The 21,429-nt window shown below is 32.9% G+C and overlaps 1 protein-coding gene across 1 annotated transcript; it reads right to left on the bottom strand.

Moving 5' to 3' along the window:
• Positions 1-2,500: 2,500 nt before the first annotated feature.
• On the bottom strand, positions 2,501-12,681 carry LOC107606849 (NADP-dependent malic enzyme 4, chloroplastic-like). The gene is made up of 17 exons (XM_021109550.2): positions 12,646-12,681; positions 12,303-12,454; positions 12,102-12,207; positions 11,937-12,002; positions 11,737-11,832; positions 11,551-11,622; positions 11,388-11,466; positions 11,193-11,300; positions 11,044-11,090; positions 10,876-10,929; positions 10,686-10,784; positions 10,497-10,586; positions 10,328-10,405; positions 10,159-10,233; positions 10,048-10,073; positions 4,193-4,215; positions 2,501-2,652 (listed from the first exon to the last, which is right to left on the bottom strand). The coding sequence occupies exons 1-17, from the start codon at positions 12,664-12,666 to the stop codon at positions 2,501-2,503; spliced, it is 1,344 nt and encodes a 447-aa protein (XP_020965209.2). The 5' UTR covers positions 12,667-12,681.
• Between the last annotated feature and the right edge of the window lie 8,748 nt (positions 12,682-21,429).

The raw sequence follows: 21,429 nt of genomic DNA, 5'->3' as shown, positions 1-21,429 counted from the left end.
GTACGCACGTCCATCCCACGTACGCAAGATCATAAAATAGTAGGGAATCCTCACGTCGCGTGGCATGTCGCGTATGCATGCACCCCTTTTTCCTAAAAAAGTTGCCAAGTCTCAGAAATCAGATTTTTGTACTAAATTTCGATCACGCATAACTTTTTATTTAAAAATCATTTTTAGTCCATTTTTTGAATGTCATAAACTTCACGGACCTAATTTTCATTCTAAAGAAGTTTCACAAAATTCAGAAGATTCGAAAGCCAAGTTATAGCTCGCCAAAATTGGTCAAAAAGTCAGTTTTTACCAAAAAGTTCAAAACATCATTCTTTCCAAAACCTCAAAACAAAATCATTTGTTCCACAACCAAAATAGCACCAAAAAAATCCAAACCATATTTCTTACACTCTCCATTCATGCTACAATATATCAACATACAATTCCTTCAATCTATTCCACAATTTCTTTCATGATACCTCACCGAATCCAATATCATTAATCAACATTTCACACTATATACACACACCACATATAATCTATCAAACCAATCAATTCATTTAACAATTTCCAACAAAATCACTAATCCTCAATCATTCATATAATTTAACTTATTCTATGGTCAAATAGCCTAAGTTTTCACATGACATTATACATTAACTATGAGAAACCAAAATCATTCCTTGACCAATTCCTACCTAAGCTCAAAACACAACAATACAAGCTTCCAAGATTTCAAATTAACTCAAGCAAAATTCCAGCTACCAAAGCTTTGTCCCAAGAGCTCCAATTTGCCAATTCAACTCCAATTCAACATAAACTTAAGCTAGTTCATATAATTCACTCAAATTAATACTAGGGCACACAAAATTGGAAAAACCACAAGGGTTTAGAGTTTTCTTACCTTATCCATTGATGATTGGGGTAAAATCCAACAATTATCCAATGTTAGATTGTACCTAAACCACCAAAATCATCAAAATCACTCAAAACTCATACTAAAACACGAATCCAAAAAGGGGAAAGAAACTAGGAGCAAATTACAAAGTTTTTACCATTTTTTTTAATAGAATTAAAGAGGACTCTGAGACAAATGCATGGCAATAAATGACTCGTCAATCATAACTCCAGATTAAAAGTTATGTGAAATTGAAATTGGAAGTGAGATGGAAGTTAGGGTTCTAAGTTCTCCCTTCTTCATCAATGTGAAATCAGAAATGGAGGGAAAAGGAGGCGGAGTTTGGCTTAAATGGGTTGGGTTTTGGGCCCAATATGGGTCCAGTTCAATCAGTTTGGCCCGTTGGCCTAATTTTGGGCCAAAACTTTTAAAATTAGTGTCAAAATTTGTATTTTTAATATTTCTACTTCCCTAAACTATAAATTTAATTTTGTAATTTCTTTGAATAATAACTAATTTATTGGCTACTTATTTATTAATTTTTCAAGGTTTACATCCTAACCACCTAATTAAGAATTTTGTTCCCAAAATTCAGTTGCTTACGAATAAATGCGGTTAGTCCTTCCTCATCTCTAATTCGAGCTCCCACGCATGTTCCTCATCTCCGGTTCAATCCCAAACAACCTTTACTAAGACATCTCTTACTCAGAGTTTCTTGAAGCTGGTATTATCAATCTTGACCGGAATCACTTGAAACGTCAAATCTTCTGTCAATTAAACTGATTCAAGTTTTCAAGATGTGAGTTGCATTAGAAGCATACTTCCGAAGCTAAGGAATGTGGAGTACGTCGTGTAGGTTCGGAAGATACAGTGGTAAAACTATTTGATACGTCACCAGCCACCAAATCCACCTTAATACCTCAAACAGTCCAATGTACCTCGAGTTCAACTTCTTAGATTTTGATTTCTCATCCAATTTCAGTTTGTTGAAGTAAACTTCATGAATACAGGAATTCCTTCTTCAAAATTGAAAAGTTTTCTCCTCAAGTCCGCATAACTCTTTTGTCGGGTTTTCATAGTGAGAATCTTCACTTTATCTCTTCTCCGTCGTCTCGGCTATCATTTCGGGACTTAAGACACTTGATTCTTCGGTTTCATTTCAATACAGAGGCGATTCACGCACCGTACAATCTTACTATCTCTCTGATGTATAGTCTCACTAATTTCTTCAATGAATAGTTTGCTTTAATAGGCAAAAGGTAAGTAGACTTAGTCACTCCATACATGATTACTTACGGCATCAAATCTTGTCCTAGACTCCGGCAAATCCATTACGAAGTTCATAGCTATACCTTCCCATTTTCATTGTGGAACCCCAAAGATTGCAGCATTCCAGATATCTTCTAGTGCTCAATCTTCCCTTTCTCATCCGTCAAACACTCAATTACATGCGTCGCCACGTTGTCCTTCATCTCTGGCCACTCAAAATATCTTCTTTGATTCATGGTATGTCTTAGTAATCTTAGGGTAAATTTGAAAATCCTCTCTTGTGAGCTTCAGATAATAGTTTTCATCTCAAACTTCCGACTTTGGCACAAAATCCTCTCTTTATTACTCCAAAATCCTCCTCTGTCTCCTTTGGTCTCTTCTTGATTCAACAGGCTTCAATATCTTTAGTAACTTCTTACCCTCTTGCTGCACTGTCTGAATTTCAGCCTTACAACTATTTAAAATTCGCAATTGATTCAGTCTGATACATCCAGCTACTTTCTCAACAACCAACTTAAGACTCTAAACTCATTTAACAATTCTTCCTCTTGAATCAGCATCCAAGCAACACTCAAAGACTTTCTGCTCAGGGCGTTTGCTACTACATCACGATGTTGTGTCAGCACGCATTCTAAATCCTTCGATAATACATTGTAGTAATTCTGATTAGTTCATTAGGTTCGGGTATCAAAAATACTAGCACTGAGGTTAATCTTTCTCTCGAAGTTAGAAAGCTTTCTTCACATTCAGGAATCCGTACAAATGGTGCATCCTAGCACATCAACTTAATCAGTAGCTATGTGTTCTAACTATAATACAATTAAAATTGGTCAACAAGGTAAAATGGACTTTCTATCATCATCTTCTAATAACATATGCGACGAAGGGGGGCCATTTTTCCAATGAGCTAATCCTTCCCAACACATGCCCATAAATGTGGTCTTCTTTTTACTATCCTTAAGCTTCAGCTCCATTGCCTCCACACAAAAACCTGACCATTTAAGACCCGTATCTTAAATTCACCTCCATATATGGCCGCAACTATCAAGTGGAGACTATTAAGGAATCTGCCGCTATAGAGCACATCATCAACCTAATTGCTCAGGCCCATGTTGACGCTAGTAAGCACTCCCATCCTTCCCCATCCTATGACCTACATGACCTCTTCTAGGCCCTATCCCTGGCAGATAGGCATGACAGAATTATGTCAGTTATGCTATTTTTTATCACCTCAATTTCTGTTATAGTACTTTATTGTCCAATGGGAATCAAAAAATCTTTTCAGCCTTCTAATGTTTTATCGTAACATACCTTCTGTTTTTTATTGTCGTTGCAGAGATAAGTTGTACCAAAATATAACTGGTCCAAGATGGTCATTTAGAAGAGCCACCGGTCCTCCTTCCGATAGCTATGTAATGTCATTCAGTACTAACTTTGGTGTACTACAAACAGACAAAGAAGGGCACCTCCAAGGGTGTTGTGCACAAATTCCTCGTCGTTGTCCTAGTAGGAATCGGGTCTGCCGCCCTTAGTGTGACTGGAAGATACTCACCGAACGAACACCTAACACACGGGCCATGATTATGAAGGTGCTTGAGTTATTAGGGTAGGAAATGGATGACTACAACTACGATCAGTTGGAGGAATGCAGAGCTATGATGTATGAACTCCAATTTGAGGTAGATACCCTGACGAGGAACTACCTAGATACCAAAGAGATCTACACTAACCTACAGATGTCCGTTAACCCAGATTTCATGTCGTCGGACTCCAGTTAGACTGATGATGACCAACCTCGGCCCCGCAACAGTTACTTTGGTTACATGTCTTGTCATTCGCCTTGGTTGTTAGTGGCGCTTATATAGTTTAGTTTTACACAGATTTCTACTTGGATGAGATAATACCATAACAAAATAGATGAATGATCAAACAAATAAAACAGATAAGAAGAAGAAAAGTTCTGCTGAGGTAGAACCCATTCATTGCCAGATATCATTTAAATTTTGTAACTTTACATGCGGGCCATGATGATACAAAGAATCAGGGATAGACCAAAAATAGTAGAAGAATAGTATTTACAAGGCACCAATAGTAAGGACCAACAACTAGAACCATTTGCCAACACTTACATAGTTTCTAAGTCTACTAAGAATGAAAATTAGACCGCATACGTGAACTTTAGCTCACTTTATTAAGAACAAAAATATATTATTATTAGGTAAATTCTACTCTACCCTTCCTGTAATAACATGTATATTACCCTCTGTGACATGTCATCCTTTAATTGGTTGTTATGTTAACTATGGTTAAACTATTGATAATTAAATTATAGCCCAAAGTGGGTAATTATATAATTTACTAAAATATTAAAAATTCAGTCTTTGATTCTTCCCCAAATCAGCCTCCCACACAATGAACCCTAATCTTCTGTATTTCCTCCCCCGTTCCAGCACCGTCGCCGCCACCCGAGGATAACCGCCTCATTGGGTGTCCCATTCTCTCTGTCTGTCGTGCCATCTCCGTGCTCGAAAGCATCGCCGCCGCCGTCGTCACAAGCAGTGCCGCCTTCCTCACGGTATCCTTCCCTCTCATGAAATTGCATTGCAGAATCCCTTATCCACTCTGCAATAACCACCAAGTGTGATGAACATGAATCAAATGGCTTCTTTAACTTGTTCATCGTCTTCATCCTTCTCAACAAAGCTTCCTCTTCATTCTTCAACACCTCTAAAAAGAACAAGAAGAAGAAGCAACTACGATTTTCTAAGAATGGTGACTCGTTCCTGTCTCGATGACAGTTCAGCACTTCTCCGAGCAACTCAATACACTGTATGCCTATGAAACTTGAATTCCCAGTTCTGCAGCTTTTAAAATTTGCAACTTTGCAATTTACTATGTGTGATTAATGTATGATTTTTCATGCATGCCAATTCAGAATTCACTAGCTTTGTTATCATAATCCCTAGTTTCATGTTTTACTTAGCAATGTTTGTCAAAAATCCTTTCTCTTTTTGTTGGGTTGCTTTCTGTGAATTAGTTGATATAGTATTGCATTCTTGTTGTTGATGCCTAGTATTGTAATGTATGCAGCATTTTGTTTTCCAGATTTTAGGGTTACTAGGCTTATGTTAGGATTAAAACTCCTTTTTTATTTTAATGGCACCCCAAGAATCACATCCTTGTAAGTATGCATATATAGATTTAATTTATTAAGTATAATGAACCGTTTATAATGTATTTGGAAATTCATGCAGGAATTTATCTTCAAGAGGACTCACTGGACACATAGCAGTTTATATCTCCAAGCTTACTGAGTTAAAGTCCTTATGAGTGACTCGAATGCAAATTCGTTGAATTTTTGTATGTTTTTTCCTATCCTCCACTTGGATTGTAGTGATTTGAGTTTGTTGTGTCAGGGATTTATCAAATAATAGCTTAATTGGGGAGATACCTATTTTTTTGGTAGAAAACCCGCCATCGCTTAGAGTCCTGTAAGTTTATTTCATACTCTCTGCATTAATATAAATTATTGATTTTGTTGTTACAAAAAAATAAAGAAGCATTTTCTTTTGTAGAAACTTGCAGAATAACAACCTCACAGGTCTAATTCCAAATGCACTTCTCCAAAAGTCAAGTGAAGGTGTACTATCACTTAGGTATGTATCTTACTCTTATTTAATTTGATACCCTGAATCAGCAATACCTGTTATTTACATAATTACATGAATTTCTACAATTATGTAGTATCCCATATCAATTTCAGCATACTAGAACGTCACGGGTATACTTTTCACATAAAATATTTTACATGTAGCGAATGTACTAAAATGTATTACCTTCCATGTAACTATTATTTTCTTGATTTCATTATTTCTCTTTTATCTTATACGCATACATACAACTTTAAATCATGACACATGGAAACTTGAAAGTAAGAACCTCCATAGAGATTGCAAACCAAATGTAGCTTTTCACTTTAACTTAATTCTTGTTACTGAATGATGCTAGGTTGGGGCAAAATCTAAATCTATGTGAATCTGGTCCTTGTGACCAACAGACAAAAGATAAAAGCAAGGAAAACAATCCAGTTATTTATATACTAGCATCTGTTTCTACATTTTTGATGCTCCTACTGGTAGTTCTTGCAGCAGTTAACATCATTTACATTAAAAAGAGAAAGCTAAAAGGTAAAAGAAACAATACTTCAAAACTACAATTTACAGTCCTCTAAGTACAATTAACCATGACACACATTTTGACCTTAAAATTAGATGATGTCTACATTCATATGGAATCTGGTGATCCTTTGGAATCCAAGCGCCGACAATATTCATTCGATGACGTTGTTAACATGACCAATAACTTTGAGAGAGTCCTCGGTAGAGGTGGATTTGGAACAGTTTACTATGGCATTATTGATGATATTCCAGTAGCTGTCAAGATGCTTTTGCAATCATCAGCACAAGGATATCAGGAATTTCTTGCATAGGTAAATTTGATAATAAAAATGTTGGTTATCTAATATTTCTTGAATCTCAATACAAAATATTCAATAAGTATAAAAACAAAGGTAAATTCTACTTTACCCTTCCTATAATAACATGTATATTACCCTCTATGACATGTCATCCTTTAATTGGTTGCTATGTTAACTATGGTTAAACTATTGGTAATTAAATTATAGCCCAAAGTGGGTAATTATATAATTTACTAAAATAGTAAAAATTCAATCTTTGATTCTTCTCCAAATTCAGATGACGTAAATGCTTTGATCTCATTGGTTTTTTTGAAGGACTTGCAAGTTGTCCACCAGCAAGTACGAGATTCTGGATATGGAGATTTATTGCCAATGAATCTTTAGCTATTGCTGCTTCAAGTATCCTTCCTTGTTGGAATTACTTTCGTTTTCTCAAATTCTTAGGTTCCCCCGCCCCCCCCCCCCCAAAAAAAAACACCAAAGAAAAAGGAAAAATCATATATGTTTTGTTAACTATGTTATTCTTTGTAAGCAAGAGTAAGAAACAGAGGTTGGTTCCTTGACTAGTCTTACTTGTTCATTCTTTTATCTTATTAGCTCAGGCAATCACTCTATCAACCTATATAGTTGCTCACAACAATGCATTGTTCGCTTTGCTGGTGTCAAATAATTTTGCTCAGATAAAAAGCAATGTGTTTAAGCGATACAGCATGGACAATGTATACAGTTTGGTTTACTTTGGTAAGTTATTGTACCTACTAGAGTTTATTTTCCTTTGATTTCTGCTTATTTGGTATATTGATAATTAGTTCCTATGCTAAATAGAAAATTATGCAAACCCTTTTAGAATATGATGAATAGAAGTCACTTTTTAAGCAAAATGAAAGTTAGATATGGCGTTGAAGTCCATGATTAGTGCATCCCTTTTATTTAAATTCTAATTTTGTTAGGACTTAATGGGTTGCATTGGTTAAACACTAATAAATATTTTATGTATGCGTTTTGATCTTTTAAGGAAATATGATATGAATATGATAAGGGTATTATGGGCAATTAGGAGGTACATTATTAGTGAGTGAGAGTTATGGGAATATGTATGCGAAATGATAATTGATATCATCAAGCATTCATTCATTGCTAAATTCAATGACATGAAACCCATTACATACTCTGAGTTCCTTGAAGACCTCTGTAAACAGGTATTTTCATCTGATTTTATGCGCATTTCATCCATGCACTATTATTGGTTGTTTATTTTGATTAAAAAGGCATTAAACAGCTGGTTGTGCATGGTTAATTTGCATATGTTTCAAATCCCTCACGGGGTATCTTGAATTTGAGTGGCTTTATGAGCAATAATACATTGAAAATACCACAGCCTTCCATAATTCAATTTCCAAATTCTTTTTGTGATTATCTGTTGTAAACTTGTAATATGTTTTTCTTTATTGCGATATCGAATCCAATATGGTTTTATATGCCTTTTGTATTCCTTTATAGCAGTATGGTTCAATCTCTCTAAATAACTTGGTCATTTTTCTTCTCAATTGATTGTGTCCCTTTGATTTCTTTCATTATTATTTCTTTGATTTATAGTTTAATTCCAGTGAGTTCAGTTTATAAGTGAACACTTTTACCATATTTCACCAAAAAGCAAGAAAAGAAAAAGAGAACGAGAATACTTTTACCATATGGAAGGGGTTTTTTTTAATATAAATAGGCATTTGCACATGGTGTATCCTATTGGAAAGCAAGAATATGCTATTTAGTTGACACTTGAAAAAGCCAACTATTACTGCATAAAGAATGATGTATAATTATGCAACTTTAAATAAAATTTTAAATAAAATTCCAAGAGCTGCCGAAATTAGGAGAATTGTAATGTCTTAGTGACTTTCCAAGAAATGAATATGCAAAACTAGTTCTTTTTTTTTTTCCTTAAGAGAGATATATATATTAGAGCTATGGGGTGCTGTAGGGCATGGTAATTTAAGGTTTCTGCATATTTCAGTGGCAAAATTAAATTATTGAAGGACAAGTCATGTGTGTCTGATCGAGCATGCTATTGGCTAGGTTTTTTTTCTTATTCAGAAAAATGTCAAAACGAAGCACCCTCAGTTGCTATATGAATCAAAACCAAGCACCCTCTGTAGGTGTATATCATTGACTTTGGTATTGCTAAGAAATACATGGACATTTCTACACATCAGCATATTCCTTACAGGTCTCCTTTTTTTTACAATCATTCTTACTTTATATTTATTTTATTTGATTTTATGTACCTTGGTTAAAAGATTCAACATGAAATTATTTTGGATTTTTTGAATTCTAGAATGATCTTTTACTATGGAAAAACCGATATCTGAAATGTTAAGATATTGCTGCTCATGATAGACTGACTATTTAATTGTTGAGATTTATGGTAAAAGAGTAGCACATAAATCTATAAATAAATTTGTGGCTGTTTGCTATCATACAAATGGCCAAGGCTGGAGAAGACAACAAGAGCGACTTCAGCATCACAAAGCACAGACAGTTCATATTAGAATTATCTTTATAATCTTTTATTTTATCTAAATTTAATTTTTTATATTTTTAGATTTAATTCAAAAAATTTGTGTTAATGTTAGAATAGAAATGGAAAGCAACAAGAAATGGTGTTGGAAAGTCCAAGTAAAAGCATAGGCTCAACAAAATCAGACAGCAGAATAGAAATAGAAGTGAAACATATTCAAGGAAGGAAGAAGAGAAAACCAAAATAGTGATGAGCAAGAGCAACAATGAATCAACAAACAAGAATACCAACAATAAAGTAAACAATACCAACAAACAGCAACAATGAATCAATGATTTTAGAACAAAAATTAGTGAAATTACATAGTAACTCATCAGTATTACTAACAAATTTTCAAAACAAGCAAAATAAATGCAGCAAACCAAAAATCAATTCAGAATCACATAATCACAGAATCAGAATCACAGAATCATAGAATTTGAACTAAGCAAAACAAGCAAATTTGAACCCAGCAACTCAGAAACACAGAATCAAAGTTATTAACAAGAAAGTAACAAAACCCTAAACAAATCCAGCAACTTAGAATCACAGAAATTATAATTAACAAAATTAAGCCCTAACTATTTCATAATTATAAACCCAAGTTATCAACAATAAACTGAGGTGGAGGTGGCGACCTGCTGTGTTGATCGTGGGTGGCCAGAACCCAGAAACGCTGCTGAGTGGAGGTGGCAAGGTGTTGTGTTGATCGTGGCCTCGTGGGTGCTGTCTGTTGTGCTGCCTTGTTGGGTCAGTCGGTGGTGGCGAGGTGCTGTGTTGATCTGGGTCTTCGCGTTTGTGGTGCATTGGCGGTGGGGAATCTCTGCTCTGTTCGGCGGTAGAGAATCTCTACTCTGTTCGGGAAATATGTATGCATTATTGGCCTATCATCAAAGAAAACATCTGAATCAGACTATGTTCTATGCAAAATTTCTTTTTCTTACATATGAATTCTAAAGAACTATAAACCTGGCCAGGCACAAAAACTTTTCCTTCATACTCAACAGGAGGGAACGGGCTTCCGCTAGTGAAAATGGCGCGACCCTGATGATACCAAACATGTACAAGGTAAGAATATAGAAATTAAACTCAAAACCCGAACTTAATTATAGAAATACTACTAGGGGTATCTTATTACCTGGCTCCACTTGTAAGCCTCTTCAGCAGTACATTCTGATTGTGAAGATGGGTTGGAAAGTGAAAGAATGATAGGTTTCTGCATGCATTATCATGTAATAGACTTGTTAGCTTAAATGGACATGAACTATCATAGTAGTTGGAAAAACAGATTGAAATAGTAGTAGTACCTCATTGATTGAAGCCATTGCCTCAATAACCTCTTTAGTGAAAGTTCTTCCTTGTCCAGAGGTTCCAATCAACACTGTTGGTTTGATTTTCTGAGAGGGTAACATAGACATAGATAAAGTAAAAATATTGAAACTTTTGCTGTGTGTGCGTGTGCGCACATGTGTAATGGACAGAAAGATCGATCATACATTAACAGCGTCTACGAGTCGATGAACAGGTTCGTGATCATGGGCCCATGGCTTCTTAAAATGTTGAAGCGATTCTTTTCGGGAACTAACAATCAATCCCTGCAGAAGTAAGGGGATCAAGAATATTACTAACAGAAAATCAGAATCTACTTTGTATAAGTGGATAAGCTTGGATGAATTCAACGCTAACCTTTGAGTCCACCAACCAAATGTTCTTGCGCACTTCATCTAGTGGGGCATTAGTCTACATCAAGAAGGGTAGTTTCTTAATAAATCTAAAGTACTCATCAAATGAATATCATAACATTAATGAAAGTGTTTAGATACTTCAAACATCATATCAGTAATAGAAAGAAACCTGTTTTGATGTTTCAAGTGCAATACGTTCTGCAATTCTAGTCCAGCCTACAATCACCAATATAATTAAAAGTTTAAGACCATTAGAACCACATCCTCATCTTAGAACCAATGAAGGAAGCATGAGCACAGTCATAGAATTGCATGGACCTACCTCTCCAGCACCAAGGAATAAGAATCTGTGGTCAGCCAAGTTGCCCCCAACCAATTTCAGAGCTGCAACTAGTCCAGCAAGGACCAGTGATGCTGTACCCTGGAACAATGCGATACGGTTTCAGAGCTAGATATATTATAGTTACCAAAGTATAGGAATTAAGTATTGATGACTAGTATTCCTTATTTGAATATCATCATTGAAAACAAGATGGGTTGATCTATATTTTTCAAGTAGATCAAATGCGTTGTGGTTCGCAAAGTCTTCAAACTATAACAGATTCATAAAAAAAAAGACAAGTTAGTAAGCACTTCACACCCAATAAAAAAGATGGCTTGTCATATTGGCGAATACCTGAATGAGGACTTTCTCTCCATAATTTTGCTTGACAACACTCATAAATTCATGCATAAGTTCAGCATATTCCTGGATTCAGAAAAATTAAACCGAAGTCAACATTAGGACATATTGTATAAGTGATAGCTTAATTTAAAAATGATTAACTCCATGATGACTCAAAAAAGAATATTAATCACAAACTTGCCTAGTCGCCCGTCTTTGCTTGAGCCCTATATATAACTCATCATTCAACAAGTTCTCGTTGTTTGTTCCCACATCAATGGTGATAGGAAAACACTGAAATTTTTTATCAGATTATATTATATTTATAGGCATGACAAGAAATGGAAGGCATAATCATTGTGAGTTTATGATAGTGATAATTTATAGGATATACTTACGGTAGACAGACAAACTCCTCCGAGTGCTGTACATAAAGAAAGTTTTCCAACTGGTATTCCCATTCTCTGAAGAAACAACATGTTACCAAAGATTAGATTGCAACATTAGACCTGATTCATAAAACAATATGATTCATAAATTTCAACAAGTACAGAAGAAATTACCTGACAACCAAGATCCCCAAGACCCAAGATCCATTCTCCATCAGTTACAACAATGAATTGAATGTTCTTCTCAGGCCAATTCCTTAGTACTTCAAGAATCCTCCCCCTTTAAGTTCAAACCCAAACAATATACAACGTAATCAACACAAATAACACAGGAAATATTCATCAACAATAATTCCAAGTCAAAGTCAAGCTTACTTCTCTTTTAAGCTGATATAAAGACCCTGAGGATGCATGAAGATGCTTCCGTATTTCTGACAAGCCTCACCGACAGTTGGAGCATAGACAACTGGGAGTAACTCTTCGACGTGCTCAATAAGAAGCTTATAAAACAACCATTCATTCCTTTCCTGCAATAAGGAATATATTGAAGTGAAAGCATTAGAAGCCGAATCCGAAGCTAACAAAACAAACTGTCTGAAGAAACTTGCCCCAAGATATTATTTAACATTAAAGATGAATTTCATAGTTCTATATAAAAATAATGGGGTAAAAAAAAGGACAAGATCACAAGTATTTTGGCCAAGAAACAAGGCCACACCTGATGATCCATCATTGCCATTTACTTCTGCAATGGAACTTGATATTGACGAACGTGCTGGATCATTTTCTTCACCTACACAATGAAGTGGCAATAAACTTTTAAGCATTTAACTGATGTTCATATACACAATCCAAAAATTTGGTAAGTATGAAAAAAAAGTAGTATTAAGTGTCTTCTAATCAAATATTCGACCTGAGTTTCCTGCGGAATAACTGTCGAGGGAAGAAGACCTCGCAAGTAGTGAGCAACAGGCAAACAGCAAGCAAGCGCGTCAGCAACGCAACCATTAGCAGCAGCAGCCAAGGAACAGAGTTTCTGACGAGAAGATGGGTTTAGAGAAGGATATACGATGGGTTTAGGGAACAAAAGCTCAGCAAAACAGAGTGAGAAGCATAGACGATGGAATTAGGAAATTAGGGAAGGATTGAGAATAATGTTTTGGTTTGGGCGGGTTTAGGTTTTCCTTTTGCGCCAAATTTTGGAAAAAATTGAAAGAGGCGGCTATTTACCCAAGATTAAAATTTTTTTAAAGGGGGTTTATAAAACTCCTGTAGACTAAAAATGGAAAATCATGTAAATTGAATTCCGAAAAATGAAAAGGAAAAAAGGACTTCTCTTATCAATATTGCATGAATTTATAAAAAGTCATGGTAAATAATACCGGTAAAATAAAATATTTTTTGTAAAGCACAATGATTTTAAATTGGATGGAACACTACTCAAGTCTAGGGTACTAACCTGCTTAAATATTATATTAGTGGTTTAATATATTCAGTAGTTTTTTATAAGATTAACTTTTCTAATTTTAATTTTAATCTTATTAATTGGATATAATAATTTAAACATTAAAAATAAAAACATTAAAAAATGTATAAAAGTTTTTTAATTTATATTGTATAAAATTTATAAATTTAAATTAAATAAGATATTAAACAAATTAATGTTGTTATTATGTATAACAAAATTCAATTAAAGATTTATAAACATTATAAATAATTAACAATTTATAAACGTTATTAACTTTACTTATCTATTTTTAGTACTATCTAATTTGAAGTAGAAATAAAAATTCATATTCATATTCAAAATACTCTTTATATATATATATATATATATATTATCAATTGGTGAAAAATATTTTTTAAATTTTATATTTAATTTTTTAAATCATCCTTATTTTTATAAAACATTAATATACATTTTTGTAATATCCCTTCATCATATTAAACAATATTCTTTCTCTTACTGTATACTAATCTCTATACATATACCTATTATTGAATATTAAATTACATTGGCCTTCTTTCTTATTTTTTTTCTTATCCTGCTACCTTCTCTTTGCTCGATCATTATGAATTATCACCAGGTATTATCATCGCAACTTTTATCCTTGTCTATCACTATAATCTAAAACCATGTATGCTGTAAACTTTTATGAGTTGTTGAAGGTTTGCTGGAAAAATTAAGACACAAAGCATTTATAATTTTTGGCCAAATTATAAAAATTTGATGTCAGTAACCATATAAAACAATATCAAAATTTATTATTTCGAACTAAGTTAATAAAAAACAGCACATAAATGTAAGTTTTTTAATTAAAGACTTATATATTTAAGTGCAGTGTAATATAGTACATTGAGACAAAATGCAGCCATTGCAATTCCACGTGTGGCTGCTACTATATACAATTAACATTTATTTCAATATACACATTAAGTAAACTATACTTTATTGCTTGATTTTATATTTTTTGAAAAAATGATATCATATCTTCAGGATGAGATTGATTTTCATAATCGAATGTGAATCTTCTTATGGGAATTATCGTCATTTGATTACTATCCAGAAACAACAGTTATTTTAAGTTCAGAATATTATTAGATAGCTATATAATAAGTAACTTTTAAATTATGTAATGCATAAAAGTTATATCTTTGGATTTATCTTGAAATCCAAAAATTAAAGTTAAATGATATTAGCTCTTTTATTAAGCACAAAAATAAACATCAAATGACTCAACAATAGGTTCGATTAGAGAACAAAATATCCTATAACCAAAGAATCACTTAAGCTAAAAAATGCATAATAAAAATATGATGTGTCTCGGCAAATATAAAATGCGATGGAAAAAAAACTATATATCCTTTTGCAGTCGTGACTGTTTTTGTAGTATATCTTTCATATATGCATGTGCCTTATTCATAACTTCTGACTTCTTCATATTGAATTCCTTACTAACCAAGTCGATTGCTAGCCTCATCCTATAACTGTCAGAGACCTAATAATTTTAAAAAGTATGGATATATATATATATAGATACGTATTACATTTTTTTCTAATAATAAAAAAAATTTAGAAATTGAATAAATTTGGTTACCGTGATGCCAAAATCATCAGTCCACCCGCACTCTTTCATCCATTGAGCAACCCAGATACCGCGTCATTACTGTTTAGTTAAATGTGTGATTATACTACTTAATCAATTTAACCGAACACATGATTCGTACATAACAAACTCAATAGACATGACAGTAAAAAAAATTTTAAAATAATATTACTTACGAGCATTTCCTCTGTTGTGACAGGTCAGATGGTTCCACGATACGAAACTTAGAAATCCGAGGTACAGTGATTTCACTAGAATTGTAGAAAGATTTGTGTTCTAACATTCGTTCGATGAATATAACCTGTGTGACATAAAATATAATTGGATACTGTGTAGTGCAAGCAATGTAATGGGTTAATTTTTATTACCTGTCTAAAATGGATAGATTATAAAAAATTTAAAAATTATTAACTCGATATTAGTGTTAACAAATGAACCTTAATTTGAAATTAAACAAATTACTAAATCACTTACAAACCGAATTTAGCAATGATCTTAAAATACAAATTCAAATTGTAATTTCAAACGATGTCGTGTTTTTTTCGTTATATACAAAACATTCATAATAGCAAAGAGAATAAAAGTTGAAAAACTAATTTTACTTTAAAAAAAAAATCAAACTGGACCACTTACCATGGTTTCAACTGATAATAGCCTACCATAATTTTCTGTTTGGTATTTTACAAGAATCAAGCACAACGATCTTTTTTTTTTCATGTCTAAGATCATCAGGAACCAATGCTCATTGAGGTCATTGATGGGGACAAAAATCTACTTATTTACAAAATAAGGAGGATTGTGAGTCTATGTTATTAAGATAAACATACAATTTGTATTAAATAAATCAGATATTATTTACTAAAAATTAAAGAACTTACCATTGACAAGTACTCAATCTTATACATGTAGTTATCTGCATATTGTTCCCTTAGTTGATTGGGTGGTCTGGACCATGTAAATGCTAGTTGCCAATTATATTGTCATAAAAAAACATAACATCAAATTATTCATATGCTGATTGAAACTTAATCCAAACAAAATATTAAATACAAATTTATCCATAGTATTTTTTTACTAAAACTTACCGAAAAGGTTGTTGGCAGAAACCATACGGAGGGCAACTTGTTAAGCTTTTTATGCTCTTGTGTGAGAATGCAAGTAAGGGAATCTATAACCTACAAACAAATACATTTGTATATTTTTAATTTTACGATACATAACATTAACATTTTGTACTTTTTTAATATTAAATAATAAAAAATAAATATTTACATCCTGGATGACTTGTTCTCCTGGAATTAACGTGGCTAAACTTTCTCTATTTGCATATGTGGTACGAGTTGACACCAATACTTCATCCCTTTAGAATGCACATACAAATATTTAGTTCAGAAAATTGTTGTTACGAAAGTATAAATTAGACTTGCATCAAATTGAATAGTCTTATAAGGAATTACCGATTAACTTGGAACTTTAAATCCGGGCCAAAAATATAAGCGGCATAAGCAAGTTCATCCGTCGTTAGAATCATATCCTCCGGTGGTCTAAAACTAATGGGCATCCACTGCAAACACGCAGCCATCATCATGTGTAATTAAATAATAAAATTAAAAACATTAATTCTAAACAAAGTCATCACAATACAAGTTCATGTTTTTATACACATACCTGTGGAATTTTCGGGCCACATGAACGTCGCGGCAGCACAAACGATGAGGTACCCTTTTTACCAATATATATTCCCGTATTTGAATTCCAATCTAATTCAGAAGATCTTTGTGGGGAGGCATTTGGTTTGAAGAGCTCCTTGAGAGTAACGTCGTTTGCGTGGTTATCAGAATCGTTGCTAGGAGAGAATTTGTGTAGGGTGAGTTGTACAACTGTTTTTTGACATTCTTAGGATCAAATGAATTTGCTCATTATTTTATCTATGTCAACTTTGTTATCAGTTTTTGAATTATTAATATTCGTTGTATTATTAATAGCTAAATTTTCTATGTATGGATTGTCCGAACTAGATCTATTAACGGAGTACAATGGATAAGCCATTTGGTTTTGTTTTTCGAGGATTTTTGTCAAAGAGGTTATGGCTGTTGTTATCTTATCAACTGCATTAGTAAAAATAATTTCACGCTGGTGGTGGTACTGGTTGTAGTTGGGTAGTGAGTGAGCTTCAACGTGTTGAGAATGGTTCTTATTAAGGGGCGAGTTCACCTCCTTCTGTTTCTTGTTACCCATATTTAAACTTCCATGAAAATGTATTTTAAATGTTGCACGTAACAGACAAATTACGAATACATATTTAAAGCATCAACAGATACTAAATATTAATATTGTATTCTAAATATAATTTTAATGCATAAATAAATTTATTAGCCATGACTTACAATTATATTTTTAGTATTCGTGTATTAGTTTTATTTTTTACATTTTAAGACTATGTTAAATAAATTTATAATGAATAGATTCTTCTTATGCTGTTTTTTTTTTTTTTTGTATTTTCTCACAAGAGACTTGTATGACTGTTAACTATAGTTTGATTTCGCACTTGTGTAGCTAAACTCTTTCCAAAGAGAACACGCAAGCCTCTTTCGACAATGTATTTGTCAGCAACCAACATTTAAATTTACTCTCAGAACCTATGTATCAATGTTTAACTGAATACATTGATTCAAAGATTTTGAGGGTAAAACAAGAGGTCCAAAGGACGATATGCCAAGAGTTTCAGAATTTGGCCCAAACATTAACTCCTCCTGCAAATAGGGTAATGTCTACTGCTGGAGGGGAAGAAGCAAATGGAAATAGGGTAAGTAACAAAAATTAGTCATTCCTGTTTTAAATATTTTTAAAACTTCGCCAACTACGACTTTCATGGTTAGTAGTAAGTGAATATAGTAACATATGAACAATCAAAAACTATGTTTTATAAAATTGAAAATACTTAAAAAAAATATTTGTAATCTATACATTTAATATGTAGGCAGCTAATCGTGATAGACAACTGTATGAGTTGGATGTCGTCAAATGTGAAGTTCAAAGGTTGCGTTCATTTACAATACCAGTAAATAAAAATTATTTTATTAGGATTATGTTTAGTATGAATAATTTGACTATGATCTCATCATTATTATTATTTCAGTTGACGTTTGAAATTCCCAAAGATATACTGGTCAATGAAGAAGAAGCAATGGTTGCTATATATTTATATAATGCTAATGCCTGACCGGAGTAAGTATCTTGTTAATATACATATAGATAAAAGTTGTTAGACATTTTATTTCATGTGGTAAGATTATTTATTTACTTATTTATTTATTTTTACAACAGCGAGGAAATACTTGTACACGAAGGTATAGATGGTTGTAGAAGATCATTCGATGCACTTAAGCCTATGGGACAGATAGATGCCAATGTAAAACTCCAAATTTTTTTTGTTAAATTTTTAACTTTTCAAACCTCTGAGACTAATTTTATTTGTTATCTTTAATCTTGCTAGATATTAACAATGGTTGCATGCACAATGACTCATGAGAAAAAAATTCGGTCTAGAAGTCCAAAGATATGGTTTCTTCCGCCTAGGGTCTCCATAAGTCATATGAAGTCAAAGTTTACTATATGCTTTAATAAAGCAACTAAATTGAATCGCAATTTTCCTTGATTGTAAAACTTGATAGGAACAAGCACTTTCCTTTTTCCACTCACCAACAGCTGTGGTAATGGACCATTCAGCATACTTATCTGATGTTAGCAGCTTATCAAAGGTATCTAATATTTTTTAAATTTGAAATCTACCCATTTACTAGCATTTTCCATGATATGTTTTTATAATACAGAGTTTTTGTGATTTTTAGATTTATGTACCAATTAAGGACAACTTTAAACATTAGTACTTATTATGTGTTGACGTGAAGAAGAGGAAGTTGATATATGTAAATCCGATGCAACAAAGATCAAGGAAAACCATAAGGGAGCGACAGATTCGACAACTAGTGAGTATTTCATGCTTCTAAATTATTTTTGTTGATCATAACTCATTTAATATTCAGCTACAATTAACTACAACTATATTCCCTGTCAATGTAGGCAAATTTCATTGATTGGATTATTCATGAATGATTTCTTGATGAGAGAATAGAGGGTAAGTCAGATTTGGATGAAGTTGCATATCAACTCGGTGAATTTCGGATCTACTATCCACAGAATCTTCCACAACAAGAAAACGCGTAAGACTAGTTACTATATGAATTTAAGCAACTTCAAATAACTATATAAGGAAGGTGAAGCTAATATGTTAATACGTATGCCTCAGGTGTGATTCTGGGATGTGGGTTGCTAGATGGCAGCTATATGCTGAGGCTAGGAATTCATTTATCATACCAATGAGTATAACATTATAATTCCTGCCATTGTATCCTTATTAAATAGAATCTTCACTAATTTATAAATTTTATAACATGCAGCCAGTGGACGATACTGCACGCATGCGATTGGCCTTAGATTTAGTGCTGAGCAATTACAATAAAGCCAAAGAAAACACCATCAATGCCGCAAAGAAATTGGTCACCAAGATAAATTGAAATGCAGCCATTTATTGTGTTCACGATATGAGTTTTTTTTAATTTGTCTAAGTTTAAGATATTTTGAATTTCATACATTGATATTGAATCCAATACGGTTTTATATGCATTTTGTATTCATTTCTAGCGATATAGTTCAATCTCTCTAAATAACTTGGTCTTTTTTCTTCTCAATTGATTTTGTCCCTATGATTTCTTTCATTATTGTTTCTTTGATTTATAGTTTAATTCCTATGAGTTTAGTGTATAAGTGAACACTTTTTTTGGTGAGTATTTATCATAGTTAATTGCCATTAATTGAAAAATTGATTTTTATTACTATGATATTGTTATGCCTTGTTGGTATAGGTAATGAAAGATGGGAAGATTACTCAATGTGGAAAGTATGCTGATCTGCTTAACAATGGAACTGATTTTATGGAACTTGTTGGTGCACATAAGAAAGCTTTGTCTACACTTGATTCAATAGATGAAGGAATATTATCCAATGAAATAAGTACCTTGGAACAAGATTCAGATTTTCCTATTTCTCAGGGTGGAAAAAAAGAAGAGGAAAAGAAAGATGAGCAAAATGATAAAACTGGTAACAAAGGTGATGAGGCAAAAGGCCAACTTGTTCAAGAAGAAGAAAGAGAGAGTGGTAGAGTTGGATTTTCAGTGTATTGGCAATATATCACTATGGCATATGGAGGTGCTCTTGTTCCTTTCATTCCGTTGGCTCATAGCCTCGTACTCTCTTCCAAGTTCTCCAAATTGGAAGCAACTATTGGATGGCTTGGGCAACACCTATCTCACAAGATGTTGAGCCACCTGTTTCTGGAACAACTCTTATAGCAGGCTATATTGCTTTGGCTGTATGGAGTTCATTCTGCATTCGTCCACGGACAACACTATTTGCTAGTATATATTTGTGTATGAATACATATATAGTTTAACTCTATTCTATCTTAGTAGTTGATTTTGGTGTATAGCTCAAATGGAATAACTTTTCTATACTCACCTAAAAGTCACGAGTTTAAGTTTCACTTCTAATTTGGACACACAAAAAACATTGTTTTTCTATTTACCAACTTTTTTGGGTTGATTGTATTAAAAATAAATCTAATAATAAGCATCATCAACATGAAAATGTGGTTATGTGTATAAACAAGTTTAAAAGTATTTAAGGCAAATTAAAGTATAAATATAAATAGTTAATAAAGTAAAAGATTTGGAGATTTATTTGAAAGAAAAGGCGAAGGAAGTTGTTGTTAGCATAGTCATACAAACGGCTAAGGCTGGAGAAGACAACAAGAGCGACTTCAGCATCACAAAGCATATACAGTTCATATTAGAATTATCTTTATAATTTTTTATTTTAACTAAATTTAATTTTTTACATTTTTCGATTTAATTTAAAAAAAGTGTTAATGTTAGAATATTTTTAAGAATTAATATTATAGCTTAGTAAATCTATTAAAGACAGATCGGTTATGGCATGTCAATGTGAGCCAATTTGGTGATAAATAGAAGACACGAGTTAGCGTTTGTAGTAAAAATTTGGTAGTTAAAGTCCGTGGTAATTACTTACTACAGTACATGGGGACACATCAAAATGAACTAAAATTCTTATCAAGTTCTGTTATTGATAGAATAAGTCTAAAAGCAATTTCAAAATTTAATAGTAAATGAGTAATATGACATAATCTTCCTAGTTCAATAATTGTCAATTCAATCAATGAATGCAAACTATACAAAACATCAATACAAGGTAATTAGTAAATGGTACAAAATTACCAATCATCCCAAAGTCTGAATCATCTTCAATCTGCCATTCCA

Source organism: Arachis ipaensis, chromosome B1, assembly GCF_059453495.1.
Source record: "Arachis ipaensis isolate K30076 ecotype BB chromosome B1, ASM5945349v1, whole genome shotgun sequence".
Classification (NCBI taxonomy): domain Eukaryota; kingdom Viridiplantae; phylum Streptophyta; class Magnoliopsida; order Fabales; family Fabaceae; genus Arachis; species Arachis ipaensis.
Note: the sequence above shows the minus strand (reverse complement) of the source record. Positions and strands in the feature narration are given on the sequence as shown.